At 39.5% G+C, this 15,294-nt stretch overlaps 1 protein-coding gene across 1 annotated transcript in view; it reads right to left on the bottom strand.

The window, feature by feature from the left end:
- Positions 1 to 15,294, bottom strand: part of TRPM3 (transient receptor potential cation channel subfamily M member 3) — a 261,595-nt gene that overhangs the window by 27,909 nt on the left and 218,392 nt on the right. The window contains exons 17-19 of the mRNA XM_050986919.1: positions 14,911 to 15,139; positions 12,277 to 12,444; positions 5,138 to 5,278 (exon numbers count right to left, since the gene is read on the bottom strand). Coding sequence (XP_050842876.1) covers positions 5,138 to 5,278; positions 12,277 to 12,444; positions 14,911 to 15,139 — 538 coding nt within the window. The remainder of the gene's footprint in view (positions 1 to 5,137; positions 5,279 to 12,276; positions 12,445 to 14,910; positions 15,140 to 15,294) is intronic.

The raw sequence follows: 15,294 nt of genomic DNA, 5'->3' as shown, positions 1-15,294 counted from the left end.
TCCAACTATATCTATCTCCTCAAAAAGACTTTATTAATGCAGTTCCCTTGGATCATCCTGCAGTGAAGGCAATCCTAATACCACTGTGTCAACTACCCAATTAAGTAAGCTACGTGAAGATTTCTCCCTCATCTGCTTCTAAAAGCCTTTGGTCCTCTAACACCCCTTTTTTGTGTTTTCCCCCCATTCACCTAATCTGGGCTGAATCTGGCATTCTGAGTCCAGGTTTTAGGCATTATTACAGGTCTTCTTACCCTTACTTCTTACTTCTAACCTGTAGCATGTTTCCTCCACAAAACACTGCTACTCCTACTCACACTACTGCAGCAAGGAGTTGGGCATAGCCATGCATTCATTTGCCTTATATTTTTTTGCAAATTTTGAAGAGTGAATGTTTTTCTTTTCCTTCCTAATATATTCACCTTCCAGGGTAATTTTTGATCTAGAGGAAAGTGCGAATTCTGTTTCTTGTTCCTTTTTTTTTTTTTTTTTTTTTTTCCTGCATGCTGAATGTAATTAAATGGTCTGTCAAAAAAAGACATGTCAGGCAAATTGCATCATCAAGTTCGTAAAGTTCAGAGAAACCCTAGTGTCATTCTGGAGCATGGGCTGTGGCAAGGATTCCACTCTGGTTCGTGGAGGCCAGAATCCAACCGCCTGTCTACTTTGCCTTTCCAACAGCAGCCCTATAAGAAAATGCATCTTCATGCTAAATATAAGTCAGAGAAAAGATGACTCAGTTCTGTGCATGAACATTTAGTCATTGTGACAGAAAGCTGTAATGCATACATCTATATTTGAATTCAGTTTTTATCTCTCAACTGTGTGTTACTCACTATTGCGTACATGGGCTCACATGTAAGCTAAAACAGCCACAGAGGGTGTTGAGACTTTTGGCTAGGATTATTTCAATGCTCTGCACATCACAGAATAGAGTTTGTAGCTCTATTGTATTTGTTAGAGAATGTCACTTCCGCTCTTTGTAAAAGCCACAGAATTCTGGCTTTTGTTCCAGTTGCTGGCTGAGGACACTCAAGAGAATTTGTTCTATTGGCCATAGCTATCAGTATAGAGGAAGCAGACAGCTGAAGTACTACTTCTTGTCTGCATAAAACAGAGGAGGAAATGATCTCATTTGTCTTTCAGTTTGTGAGGGATGATGGATGGCAGTGCACAGTCATTGGAAGCTGCTCTTCCCTTACCACTCCTAAGGGAAATGGGGAGCAATGTAGACCAACACGCAGGGTGACCTTGGGGTGAGGAAAACCTCTGTCTGGGCAGGCAGAACTGGATGCACACCTCCCTAGTGGAAATAGCACCTTCTAACACAGAACAAAAAGCCAGGTGATTCTGTTACTTCACACTCCTCTTAGACCTTATTGATTACTAATTGACAGGAAATCTACTTTGATCTGCTTCAGCAGCCTTTGGTGAGCACTTGCAGTCAGTGTGGCAAAAGAATGAGGACAGAGAGGTTACAAAAGTGACAGAAATGGCAAGAATCCAAGTGTAACCAGGGGGTTTTGCTTCTTCCAGGTTTTCTTTTGGAATTCTGACTTTTTTTGTTTTCAGCTTTTGCAGGTTTCCTTATGTCAATTCAAACTTAGTAAATATTGCAAAATGTTTTAGCTTGACAAAAGAGAAAATAATCTTGATTTGTGAGTAAACTTTTACTGAAATGTCTCCACTTTGACCCAAGAAATTAGCCCTTTGGTGGCAGGGTGAATGACAGTCTCCTTCTCCCTCCCCACACTTCTAACTTGCTCTCCCCTTCCAGGAGGTGACACTGATCCAACACTGTGGCCAAACTCCAGTGCAGCTGTTTGTGCTGGTACTCAAGATTCTTTAAAAGTGCTACTACAGAAGAAGCTGAACCCTGTTTTTCCTTGCTTTTGCCTGGCTTGACAAAGAGCTAGGAGCTGCCATTCTCACCACTGAGAGCTGAAGAAACTAAGGAATGAAGTGCCTACGAAGAAGTTTCAAGGGTGGATTGCACCCAGCCCTTTTATGGACGTAGTCCCATTCCATAGAAAATACTGGAATGCTCATTGTGGTAGAGGACACACCTTGAAATTTTGCCAATAGGTTAATGCTTTAAGAAGGTGATCACCCACCTCTTTTTTGATTGATTGCAGTAATTAAATGATCATAAACTCTTACTTCCTGCTAGTATCTCACTTAATGCTAGCAGTAATGATGCCTAAAGATTTTGATTTTTATGTATTTTTCATATTTTTGTAGCTTTTTACCAAATAGTAATATAGTTCATAGTAGTTCCTAAATAGTTATACAGTTCCTATGGTATTTTTGCTACCATTTCTCTTAGATTTAAGAGTAGTAAATAACCTTCTAACATATTCCTGAAATATTGTTTAATCTTACTATTAAGACAAAGAAGTCTGACAGGGAGCAGGCTTCTGTTTTCCAATCAGAATCTGAAGAGACACAATATGAAATGGGGCAAAGAAGCCCTAGATCCAGTGGGCCGGTACCCAGAGAAAATAACCTAACCAACTACTCTTCTAATTGGAAAATATTTGTTAATTATGCTAATTTGTTAAACTTATAAAAATTGTAGAAATCCAATGCCATGTGAGCACATCATCAGCAGGATAACTGGAAGTTTCCAATAAAACTCTACTTTTTTTTTTTTTTTTACTATTTTAACACTGCTGCAAGTGTTTTTTGATATTAGGACAGTGGGAGTAGTCAACAGTAGGAGAAGATCATCCTCTTCTGCTCACCAGTCTGTGGGATGAAACATTTGCATCATGGTTTCCAATGCAACAGCCACAAAACACAACAGAGCAGTTGACTTTTGAAATTTTTTCATATTTAAAGAGAAAAGCTAAAGTTGGTGGGAAGTTGTTTGTTGGTTTGTTAGTGCTGTTTTTTGTGTTTGTTTGGTTTTGGGATTTTTCGAGGAAAAGTTGTCTAGTGTCTGCTGAGCCAAATGTTACTTACTCAAATATCTTACTTAACTTGCTCTTGCTGAGAAGAATGAAGGTGAATACATCTATATAGTAATAGAGATAGCTAAATGCAGAATATTCAAATTGTTTTAAGTAGCGTACAATACCCATAGGACCCTTTATATCCATTTTGGACTGCATAATGTAAAATTTGAATGATTTGTTTTGAAATCCATGAATAAGATTTGTGCCTGCGTATTTAAAAAATGTGATAGGCTGTGCCGTTCTAATCCTTCTCTGAAACTTGTTTTGCTTTGAGTCTCCAGGAGTTCTCAATATATACAACAGGTCAAGCATGGCAGCCAGAATCTGCCTTAACTTGCTCTCTAGGTTCAGTGTATTCAAGATCCAGTTTTAATAAATGACCTTGACTAAGACCTGCCTCAGGACATAAAACTGTAGGAACAAGCCTAAATGGAAATCCAGCATTGATTTCTCCCTCCCATTTAAAAATTGAACTAACAGGATGCTTCTTTCCATTTGCAGTGTAAAGACTTTTCTGTTTGTGCATAATACACACTGCAGTTGATAATGAGACTAGGCTGCTGATGAGTAGTTTCTGGACTTGTGGGCCTGATTAATGTTCAGTGGCCACCGAGTTGAGCAATAAATTACTCCAAGTTGTTAAACTCTGCTAGTCTACAGCGTCCACCACAGTTAACACTCGATGGATGGGAGTTGTTCCCAACATCTGCAAGGCAATTTTTCTTATAAGAAGTCACTTGCAGAACGATCCATTCTTTGTCATTTGCTGTGCTTTCAGCAGAATGATGGAAAATATGACTGGGAAAAAACATCTGAAACCATCTAGCCAATTCCATTGGGCTGAGGCAGGATTAATTCCAGTGTACCACACTGAATGTATGTCTTGATAAGATCATTTAGAAATCACTAAAATGGAAAATCTAGCATGTCCTCACACAGTTCATGACAGTACTTTTTGGAGCAGTTAGAAACTGTTTCCTAACTCTTACCTAGAACTTTCTGAGTGTTATTTTTTGTCCTATTCAGCAAGGATTTTGAGTTACTTACACATATTCGAAAGCTGTTACATTCCTTCTTCAGACCTTTTCTTTTTAACAGAAAAAACATTCTTGCTTCCTTAACTTCTCCCCTTAAGTCAAGCTTTAAAAACTTCTTGAAACATTCTTCTTTTTCGGGGTCTTTCAAACCAGTACACACTTGTCACATGATGCAGAAGCTGAACTGGGATGGAATACTCCAGCCAAGAAGACTGAAAGGATTACTTTTGTGATCTTTTTAGTCTTATCTTTCTACATTCTAGTGTAATTTGCAAAATACACTAGTAATAACTAAATAATAACTAAAATAATAATCAATCTCTACTCCATCATCAAAGTTTGAATAAAAATACCAGATAACACTTGATATAGAGGAGAACTTTGATCCCTGCTTCCAGCTCGATAATGAATAATTAATATCTACTCTTGAGGACTAATTGTCAAAAAGATTTTTATCCACTTAGTAACTTTAATATAACTTTATTAATTTAGCTGTGAGAAAGCCCTGTGAAGTTTTTGGTACTGCTTTACCATAGTTGAAATCCATGACATCATTTTTTTCTGCTCCTTCTGGAAGCTTAATTTCTTTCTAACACAGGGAATATACTGACTTAACATAATTTGTCCCTGAAAAATGTACATTGGCTGTCAATCATGTCTTTGATATATTGTGGGTACTTACATGCACATTTTCTCTCAGAGACAATCCACAGACTGGTCAAAACAGAAAAAAAAAATGTTCCAAGGAAAGAAGTGCTCTACATCTTTTTTTCAGCAGTTATTAAATAATTAATATTCTGACTCAGACCAACCTCCCACTGGGCTTACTATTGGAAGCAATCCTATTTTGAATTTTCCCATAGGGAATTCCTTGGGAGCAATACAGCAAACTGCCCCATACAATTTATTTAAAGAAAAACATTCACAATCATTCAAATTTAGCCATTAACTTCCTGAATGAAATGGTAATTTCAAAAGCCTTGCAATGATAGCAGACTTCTACCAAATACTTTTATTAAACTATTTATGTGGAAAGCCCTCCAATGCATATAAATATAGACATCAGTGAAACACAAAATATGACTTTAGTCCAATTTCAGGATTAATACAGACGTTATGAATATAGCAGGAAAGATTTCTTACGGTGTAAAACCAAAACTTCACGATGGGAGCATTGTAGAACTCATAAATCTTTCTTCCAATGGGGATCATTCTGTGTCTGCTCTGAACTTCCTCATCCTCCTTCTTTCTTGAGGACTCTCCATTGCTCCGTCCGAGCATTGCCTACAAGAAATAAATGTTTATGTTTCTTTCTTGTGAAAGAAAAATTACACAATTTTTGAAATGTCAATAGGAAACTGTTCTTGATCTCTAGATAAAACCAGGTGACCACAGCCAGGCATAAAATGCTTTGCTTTCAAATTACCTTTTTGCAGGGAGGCTTTTGTTTATATACTTTGAAAATGGAAAGCCATAGCTTTAGCCTCAACCCTCAGCTTGAGAGGGTAATTCCTGACAAAAAATAAGTGTGGAGAATATTTTTCATTTTTGCTGTATGGACAGAAACACTTTTACCTGACAACAGCTTTATGTGGTGAACTTCTACACAATAAACAGATGCAGACCAAAACCAGGTAAATTTTGGTTTTAAACAAAGAGAAGTTCATAAAGCTGAGATTGAGAGAGACCAACAAGGGAAAAGATGAGTTGATAGTCACTGAACTACAAGCAAAGAAGACAGTGGCACTTTATAAGTTAATAAAACTGGAACTGTCCCAGGCCATGATCCCACAGTGAAGATTACATGGATGTAAGAGGACTTACTAGTAAAGCTCACTGCAGCAGAAAGGCCTTAAATTGAAAATTAATATACATGATTTTAGCTTCTTCCATAGTGAAGTTCCAGACTGCTCATGCATTGCCTTTGCTAGGCTTGATCTCACAGTTACCATTGCAATTTAGACCCACTCAAAGGCTACACTGAGCTCAAGAAAAACACACATAAGAAGTCCCCAACTATGAGTGCAAACCTAACCCTAAATTTTCATTATCAGCTGCAGAGAAATGGAAGGACTAATCTACAATCACTGAAGTTAGTGCTTAAAATAAGTTCGTTTGTATTTGAAGAGTAATGGGTCCTATTAAAGATTCATTCTGAAGCAATTATTTAGTGAACAGTAGACCAAGACTGGATTTTAGCTCACTGTGCCTTTTGTAAGTTCTTACTCTTTAGTTTGTGGGTGCAGCAGCCTGCACAGGAAATATTTGCAAGAATTGAGAGAAATCTAAGTATGCAGGGACTGCAAAATGATGCATTTGTTTCAATGCTTCTATAATGCTTTCCTAAAAGTAGATGAAGGCACCCTTGTGCTTTTTCGTTAACTGAAGCAAACTTTCACCATCCATGAAGACAGCATTGTCCTCATCTGCAGCTTAAATGGTAGAAAACCAAGGGAACAATTAGATGCCAGACATATGGTCTTTCTATAAAAAGGTCCTTCTTGTCTCTGTATGTGTGCTCTCCAACTCAACAGGATGTACAGCACACACTTAACTCTTTGGCTTCAGGTGAGCCACCTGATCAGTTTCTAGAACCCTGCAGGAACTGGTGATGCACTTCTCACATATTTAAAAGTAAGAATCACAATCTAACATTTTCTTCCTTTTTCCAGCCTCATGTGGAGCTATTCATATAGGTATTTTCCCTGTGAAACAGTAATTTGTGATGATAAACTTTTTTCAGTCAGTGTGGATATTTGTAACATTATCAGGACTGGGCTTGGTCCCATATGGCTCCTTCTCTTTAACTTCATTTGTGCAAGTAGTTTTTCCTCCAGTATTATTACTTTGCTTGTGGACCCTTATATTCTTGAATCTGACAACATATGGATGTTGCCGTGCACATTTTCAATAAAATACAACAAAGTTCAGGACAGAACTATACTGCACTGAAACTAACCTGCTGGGACTCTCTCAAAAACTAAAGCTTGCTTTGACCAAGTTAACCTATTTCCTTTAACTTTAATGGCTGAAGATTTTTAATTTAATTTCCATAAATATGGGTAAAACATCACCTATTAAAAATTTAAGTGTACCGCCTGTTGGCTCTCATGACCCCATAAAACACCTTGAAAGTCCATCATGACTTGTACAAAACAGGAAAAAGACAAAGTGGCTATAAAGCAGAGGAGAAGGGTTTTTATGATTATGAGACTTACTGAATATAACCACAATAGCAAAAATTACACAACCTCCACAGAAGATATCATTACTCCACAAAATCAAAGTGATCCTTGGATCCGTACCATTGATTGGGTTTTTGTGGGGGGAAAAGCCCCATTGAATATGATCTGAATGCTTTGGGAACACTATAGCCCAAGGAGGTAGTAAATTCTTTGCTTCCCTCTACTTACTGATGCTGTTTGTGGAAAACTGCCATCTGGAGCTACAGAGTTTTCTGCAGCTTTTCCCAAGGCTTTGTCTCTGCTGTCCCCTGGTGCTCAGGAGTTTTGCAGCAGAATGAAAATGAATGCTGCCTACTTTAACAAATGAGCAATGCCATGCTTTAGTGAAAGGGATTATTTTAGAGTTCAATTTTGTGAATTCAGTTTGTAAATTTTACAAATCTACAAATTCTGAAACAGACTTAATTCTCAATGAAATCAGTGAGTTGTGGATGTCTTCATAATAATGCTCTTTCAATATCTAGATTGATGCTTCAACTTATAAATTCTGATTTCCTGTTTTCTACTACTTTCTTCCTGATAACAATGTAGTAATTTTGTCTCATTACAATTATTTTTGAATTAATTATATCATATAATAGTACCTTCTCCCCTCCCCCATGCTACAGATGGGGAATTTCTCTTTGATAGCTAGGGATTAGATTTGACCTGATGTTCCTGACTGTTAATTATACCTCAGTATTAACAAAGTGAAAAGCTTCCCCATTAGAAAGATTCAGAAATAACCTATGTAACTGTATTAACAGAATAATTGCAGTGCCAAATGTGAACAAATGTTTTCCTTGGAGTGGGATGCAGTAGGGTGGGAACAACTCAACACACAGCTCTGTGTGGGCGGCATCTCTTTCTCTAATACATGATTTTGTCCATGATTCACCATGAGTCATGCAAGGTAAGCTTGACAGCAGCTCAGCCTCATTGTGAAGTACAGTACAACTGCATCATTCTAGCCTGAAGGGATAGATGTTTTCATAGTTTTTACATGGAGATTTTGTTAATCTGGTTTTTTGTTGTTATTGTTGGGCCAGATTTTGTTTTATGTAATTGAGGACTGTTTGCTGATAATGAACTATCAGGGGAGAGTTTTGGGTTGTACATTTTTGCATTAATGTATGTTAACAATACTCTAATATCTTTATGTGTTTCATAATTAAATAACAGGAATTTCAGTCTTTCTGGAACTAATACAGGCTGTTCCAATTTCATCCTGAGTGAAATCTACATGTCTTACCCCAGTTCACAGAGAACTGGTGTAGAAATGATACATAGCTGTGTAGAAACCCCTTCCTTCACTCAGCACACCCTGCTGGACCCTACCCTGCATGTGAAAATGCTACCCCCATGGTAGTTGTTCTAGGGTTGCTGTTCTCTGCCCCGAAACATTGGTAGAAAAATGTTTTAATGTCTTTGATTTACAGACATATAAGATTAGACATATAAAATTTTGCACATGCTTGGTGGCTACAGTGAGCACAAAGGAACAGGACCAAAGTGCCAGGAGCTCAGAAATCCTGTCTGCTGAGGAGGGCAAAGGACATAGACCTTGCCAGAGCCCATATGTGGTAGTGGTGGTAGCATGGATGGTTTCCAAACTCCCTAGAGGAAGAGAGAACCTCTTCTTATGGGAAGGGTCAGCACTTCTGCCTAGACACCACCAGCCGTGTCTCCCAAGTCTGTTTTCCAGAGGAGCTGAAGGGGTGCCTTATTGCTGGCCTGAGAGATGCTGTGAGTCATCTTCCACTGGGAAGGGTAAGTTGGGCCAGGGGCAATAGGACATGAATCTTCAGGCTTTTCTGTATTTTTAGTGATATGATTACTATTTTGCTATTTCTTGCCATTGAGAAAAGGCTAAGCACACATACTACAGATGAGTTCATGTGATATCAGAGGCCAACAGAACTAGCTTTGTTGCTGCTGAAAAGTTCTCAGACTACCTCAGTGAGGCTCTGGAAGTTCAAACTTCTTATTCATTGTGCAAAATTGAGGCAAAATGGAAAAAAAAAAACCCAAAAAACAAACCATAGAAACACATTTTAAAGGACTTGGATGGGTTATTGTCTGTTCTGAAATAAAACCATTTACTGGGGAGCTCTAATACCCAAACAATAATACTGAATAGGGTTAAGGATGCTCCTAGTTATGGCATCCAGAATAAGGGTTATTCTGCGATGACAGGAGACTTCTGAGGTTTCTGTCTGACCTGAATTTCAGCAATTAAGCCCTTGATTAGGACACTGTACAAATATAAAATAACCCTGGTCTTTAGACTTTAATGCCCTTCTACTGCTCTGTGTTTAATATTCAGGATTAGTGACTGTCAGCCCCATAAATAAATTGTGGTAAATTTTTTGGTGCTGAGGGGCACTGATGAGAGCAGTATTCAAATGTGTTTTTGTGAGTATTAAGCTGCTATTAGCCAGTTTCTTAGCATCTAGGTGTAAAAGAAATGTGGGCCTATCCCTCTCATGTATCTGTTATAAAGTTGAAAACAAGTGTGAATAACAAGTAGTTTACAGTGAATAAACACATCTTCATAGTATATCCACGTGTTCAGTTACCCACCAGACCCTTGCCCCCAGGAGCATAAAGCAAACACATACTTGCATGCAAACACACCCATATGGAGACTTAACTTCACTGTGGCTGTAGTCTGCTGATCACATTATTCTGTGCAAATGAGGTGTAAAATAGGGAAAAGATCACTGTGGCCCCCGTACCTCATGCACTCTGCAACAGTGCTGTACAGAAGAAGAAACTGAGTCCTTGGCCTGTCTTTAGTCACCTGGGCTTAGTGCAAGACACACAGGAAATCAATGAACAGACCCTGCCTAGATGAGAGCTCTTTATCTTCATTTTAGCAGAGAGAATATGGGTGTGACATGATGAATACAGAGACTTGAGAAGTATTCATAGGGAGTGGTTAGAAGGAGAATCGGGAAGATTATTTCAATTATTGATTATTTGCCAGAAAAGGAACTTTGAGATGAAAATGATTTTTTTTTACATCACTTTTGTTTGTTAATCTTTATGCTGAACAAAGCTCAGGCTAGGTGAGTGACTGATCTATTGATTCAAAGTTCAGCAATGGATTAAACATTTATGATATCCCAGCACAATGAATAATTAATCTTATTGAAGTATTTATAAGGTATACTTAATATACAAAAGGATACTATGGTTAGAGGGAAACTTCACAAAGGGACTTCCCAAAACATCTTTCAGGCATCCTCTGATCAGTGGAAAAGAAACCTGACCATTATGCCAGATCATTTGACTGGAAGGAACAGCAGGCTAGTAAGGCTGGAACAATATGCAACTTCAGTCTAAACTATTTTCTTATATTTAAAATATGTCAGGTAACTGCCTGTGGCATCTAACCACAGACATGGAAGATCTCTCTGCTACCAATTCATCTCTCCTCACCACCGAGGGGCACCTGAGTGAAACAGCTGTGTTAGAAGTTCTACAGTGTGGTATAGGTTATATGCAGAAATACTAAGTGAGCAGTGCTGACCAAAAATATTCTTTCTAAACTTTCTGGACTCTACAGAAAGAAATATTATTTTATAGAGAATGTTTCAAGTGCCTGAAACTTCACTAGAGTGACACACTGAATTTGAAGGAATTAAGGGAAGAGTCAATGACAGAACAGAGCAATAGGACTGTCAGCACATGGAAGGGAGAAGAGGAGGAACATCTAAGGTTCATCTGGAATAGCAGGTCCCCTGCACACATCACTTATTTGCAGCAGGAGTCAGAAGGGAAAAAGGAAACAATATTGTAGACAAGAAACCAGGAGCTGGGATAACTACAGTGGGATGGAAAACACATCTTTCCCAAATTTCTCCCCATTGCCAGGTAAAAGGCAGGTTGCAAAGTGCTTATTTGATTTGAATAGGCACTTCATAAGGGGATCAGAAGCCGAGGGTTAGTAAATTGCAATTAATAGCTAATGAGCAGAGAATGCCCCATTGCTGCTATTCTGGCTTCTGGTCCTTCCCAAGAGCCAGGTTCTTGCCTGCAAACGGGTCCTGTAGGTGGGTCTTGAGGGCTGCTCCTTCGGCTTGCCTGCATATTGAGTCCTGTAGGCAGGTCCTTCTGCCTGCCTGCAGTCGGGGTCCTGTGTGCAGCTCCTGCTGTTTGCCTGTGGGAAACAGTCTGGGTTTTTTTGTTTTTTGGTGGTTTTTTTTTTTTTTTTTTGTTTCTTAACTTAATCAGGCAAATCCCTGACCAACTGGGGCTGAGTTTTAAGCCTTTCAAAGACACCACAATCAAACCCGAACAAATCCAAACCAAACTAGACTAAAGGAGATGCTACAGCCTGTATGATAACTGTCCAAACTAAAAAGTGTGAGAACAAGAGACAGGAGGTAGATGACTTGGGTAGTTTTCAGAGCTTCAGTTGTCTGATTCTTCACATTGTAAATTATTCCTCAAAGGCTATGTTGCTAATACTGACAAGTCCCTCCTTACACAATTCTCTTGAGCTGTAGAAGTGGAGCTGTCTTGCTGCTTGCTCTTGTATTCAGTAGAGTAAAGACTGGATGTGCATTTGTGGGAAAGGCAATGACCACAAATACAAAAAGAATTTTAGACTAAGCTTTCATAATTTTTCTGGCTTGTATGCATACTTGCTTACTCTCTAGTGAAGTCAACTAAAAGAAAAAAAATCTCTGGCTTCCATTAATCTTTTGGCATTTCCAACCAAAGGTGAGTCCTTTTCACACCAGAGAGGTCATCTATCCTGACTGAGTGCTTCTGAAATCTAATTCACTTAGTTCAGACAATATGGATTCAAAATATGAGGATATTTGAGTCGAAATATGAGGATATTACAGCACAGCATCTCCATGCACTGCTGCAGCACGGAGGCCAAAGGATGGCATCTTGTGTGGCTTGAGTCCTGTGGAGGAGAGGGGAGCACCAAGAGTGGTATCCTGTCATGTGCTATATTTAGCCATCAGATGTCCTGCAATGCCTTCAGAGGTAGGAATAACAAATTGACAGTGCTGAGGCTGATTTATTGCAAGCACTTACAGTGAGTTCCATGTCTTCCTCATCTTTTTCTTTCACTGGCTTCTCTGGTTCCTCTGGATCTTTTTCTTGAAGATGGATCTCGTTGGCCTGGGTCATGTAGGGCATATCATCTTTGTTCTTGAACTCCAAGCTGAGGATTGAAGGAGGAAGTAGAATTCCTAGAATTACCTAAAGCAATAATAATGATAACAATAATCATCACAGAAAACAGATTATGGTCATAATGGTTACTTAGCATCAAACAGAACAACTCCCTCAGGAGATTAAGGAAAAGAAAGATACATGTACATGTGAGTTTCTATGACAATAAAGCACTTGTCATTGGGGAAAATGGTACCAGAGCATTGAATCAAAGCATGTAACTTCTATTAGTGCTGCTGTGAATGCTCTTGAATGTTTTATCTACTTGCACATCACCAGGTGCATAGTGGTACACACTAGAATATATTTACAAAATATTATATAAGGGCCAGAGTAGGTGGGACCACATGGGTGTACAGACCTGCAAGTGTCTGCATTTTACATAATACAAAATATCAGTTTGAAAGACGCACAGAGAGTATTTATTTCTACAGAGAGGGTTAATAGCTCTTTATGTCCATGCTTAATGTACATTGACAGTCAAAGAAGTGCAACTGTGTGTGGATTTGAGGAGATAAGGCAAGGCTAGCAAAAGCAAATGCTGATGTGCATAGATATGCAGTCTCCTTGGATTTTGTTTCAGTAACCAGGCAGCTGTGTAATGGTCATGTTAATGCCAGCTCTTTCTTTTCTGCCTTCCCTCTCTTAGATGCAGGAGTGTAGAAACCACTAAAATTTCCTTGTTGGGATTTATAGGTAATGAACAATGCTTGGGTTAAAACTTTATTACAACTGAATATAGATCACAGTGAATCAAAGCAAAGTCTGTATTCACAAGTACAATGACTGTCTCTGGTTGTGCTGCAATTTGATGGAGAATGATTTTCTGATGAGTCTCTCCCTGAATGAGAGTGAAACCAGATAGTTAACTTCGTGGCACTTAGGGAGGATGCCTGTGCTCATCATATCTCCAGACAGCTTGTGTGCTTTTGAAACCATTCAAAATACACAATGAGGAGCAGGTAGTGTATCCAAATGCTGTAGCCAGACTTGGAAAAGCTTCCTGCACTGGTGCTGTGCTCACAAAATAATGGGTCCAGGGAGAGGAGGTTGCAGCAGACCTGGCTTCACAGAAAGGCTATTTTTAAGAGCAGGTAGGATTAACAGCTGCCCCTATCCCTTCCATTGGTGCCATACATCCCCAGCAAGAATCTAAATAATTATATTCAAACTTCCTACCATTTGTCAGTTTCAAAGGGAAAAAAAGGTTCTTGAGAAATAAAACATGACTCATGCTTGCAAATTTATTTCTTTGTCATGCTGCCTCATGTAGCTTGTAGCCTGCCCTAGTTCTGCTAATGAGCTTCAATGAAATAGAAACTGAGTAAAGGATCCTTGTGAAGCCCTGGTGTTAGAAGAAGCTGAAAGGAAACAGAGCCTGTTACCTTCAGTTATGCATTATGAAAGAATGGTCTATTTTAGGGCTTAAGAAATGTGCTGACAAGTGCAAAGCGTGTAGTAGGAAATCAGTTGCTACACTGCCCTCCATGTGCCTAGGCTAAATTTCTGCAAAGCCAAACAGTGAACAAAGCATCTGTCCCTCTGAAGGATAATAGGCCTGTGAGTTCAGGAAATAGGTAGTAGGAATGTCTCCAAATGTGAGAAAGTTTTCTGTCTGTACCAGAACAACGTGTATGCACAGGTCCTGCATAGGAATGCTATCAGCCACTTGCTCTCACTCATCACTGTCACTGGATTAGGAGCCAGTCTGGAAGCAATGCATGCACTCCTAAGCGTTCTTGCCACTACTGAACATCTTTTCACATAGTAACACAGCTGAGTAATTACCAATTTTCACACAGGCAATTAGTGCAGAAGAGAGAATCTCTTCACTGAAAATATTTCTGGGTAACCTGGGAGGGAGAGTGATCTGGCTATGTTCTGACTGGTGGCTGCTTTGGTGGAACATGCCAGGGACTCAAATTCATCTCAGAATTCATTTTGCACTGTTAGCAGTTTTGTCAACTGTGTAAGTAAAGCTGTAACAGCTTTGAAAACTGAGTTATCCTTCAAACCCTCTAAAGGAGTTCCTTCTGATGCCATCAGGAAGATTTGCAAGGGTTTGTGAGGAAATTTGTTCTGTCTACTTTGCCTGTTCTGGGAAAGGTTGTCAGATCAGCACCTTTCACTAATGGTTAATTCACTTACACTTAATTTTCCTTTATTTATCTTTAAAACTCTTGACTAACTCCTCAAGTATACAGGCAGGGTGACACACCAATCTCCTAGCTCAATTCTTGTCCTGATAAATGATACCAGAGGGGGCTTTAGGAAAGGGAATGGAAAAATCAAAGCTGTGTGCTTTGAATTTAGGCTTATGATAAGCCCCATCTCAAAAACTGAACACAGGAAGAATATACCCTGCTTAATGACACTGCAAATAAATATCTAAAATACTGTTACTTTAGACAGTTATTACTGTTTTTTTTGTGAACCCTGTCACCATCTATTAGAATCCCCTGAATGTTAATTTTATTTTAAAACAGGAATGACCTTCAGGCCAGAATTTTTTCGCATACGGAGGCGACCCATCCACATGTCAGTGAGCAGCATCTGGCTGCAGGTGTGAGCGATGAAGTCCCTGTGCTTGGCTGCCACGGCAAGCTGCAGGCACGTGGCGTTGCTCCAGTTCTTCAGCTCGTAGGTCAGCAGTTTCATGGCCAGCTGCTCGTCCTGCTTGTACGACTGGTCCAACAGCTCGACCGCCAGCTGGCCGAAGTCCCTGCAACAGAGGGACACCGGCTCGCTCCGTCAGCGCGCTCCTTGCGCTCAGAGCGCCCCTCCGCACCCGCCCGCCTCCGCCGGGGCACGGCACCTGCCAGCGCGCAAATCGTGATGCTGACTCGGCACACGGAAACCCACGTCTTCAAACCTGAG

Source organism: Serinus canaria, chromosome Z (assembly GCF_022539315.1).
Source record: "Serinus canaria isolate serCan28SL12 chromosome Z, serCan2020, whole genome shotgun sequence".
NCBI lineage: Eukaryota > Metazoa > Chordata > Aves > Passeriformes > Fringillidae > Serinus > Serinus canaria.
The sequence above is the reverse complement of the archived record's forward strand: the minus strand, read 5'-3'. Positions and strand labels throughout refer to the sequence as shown.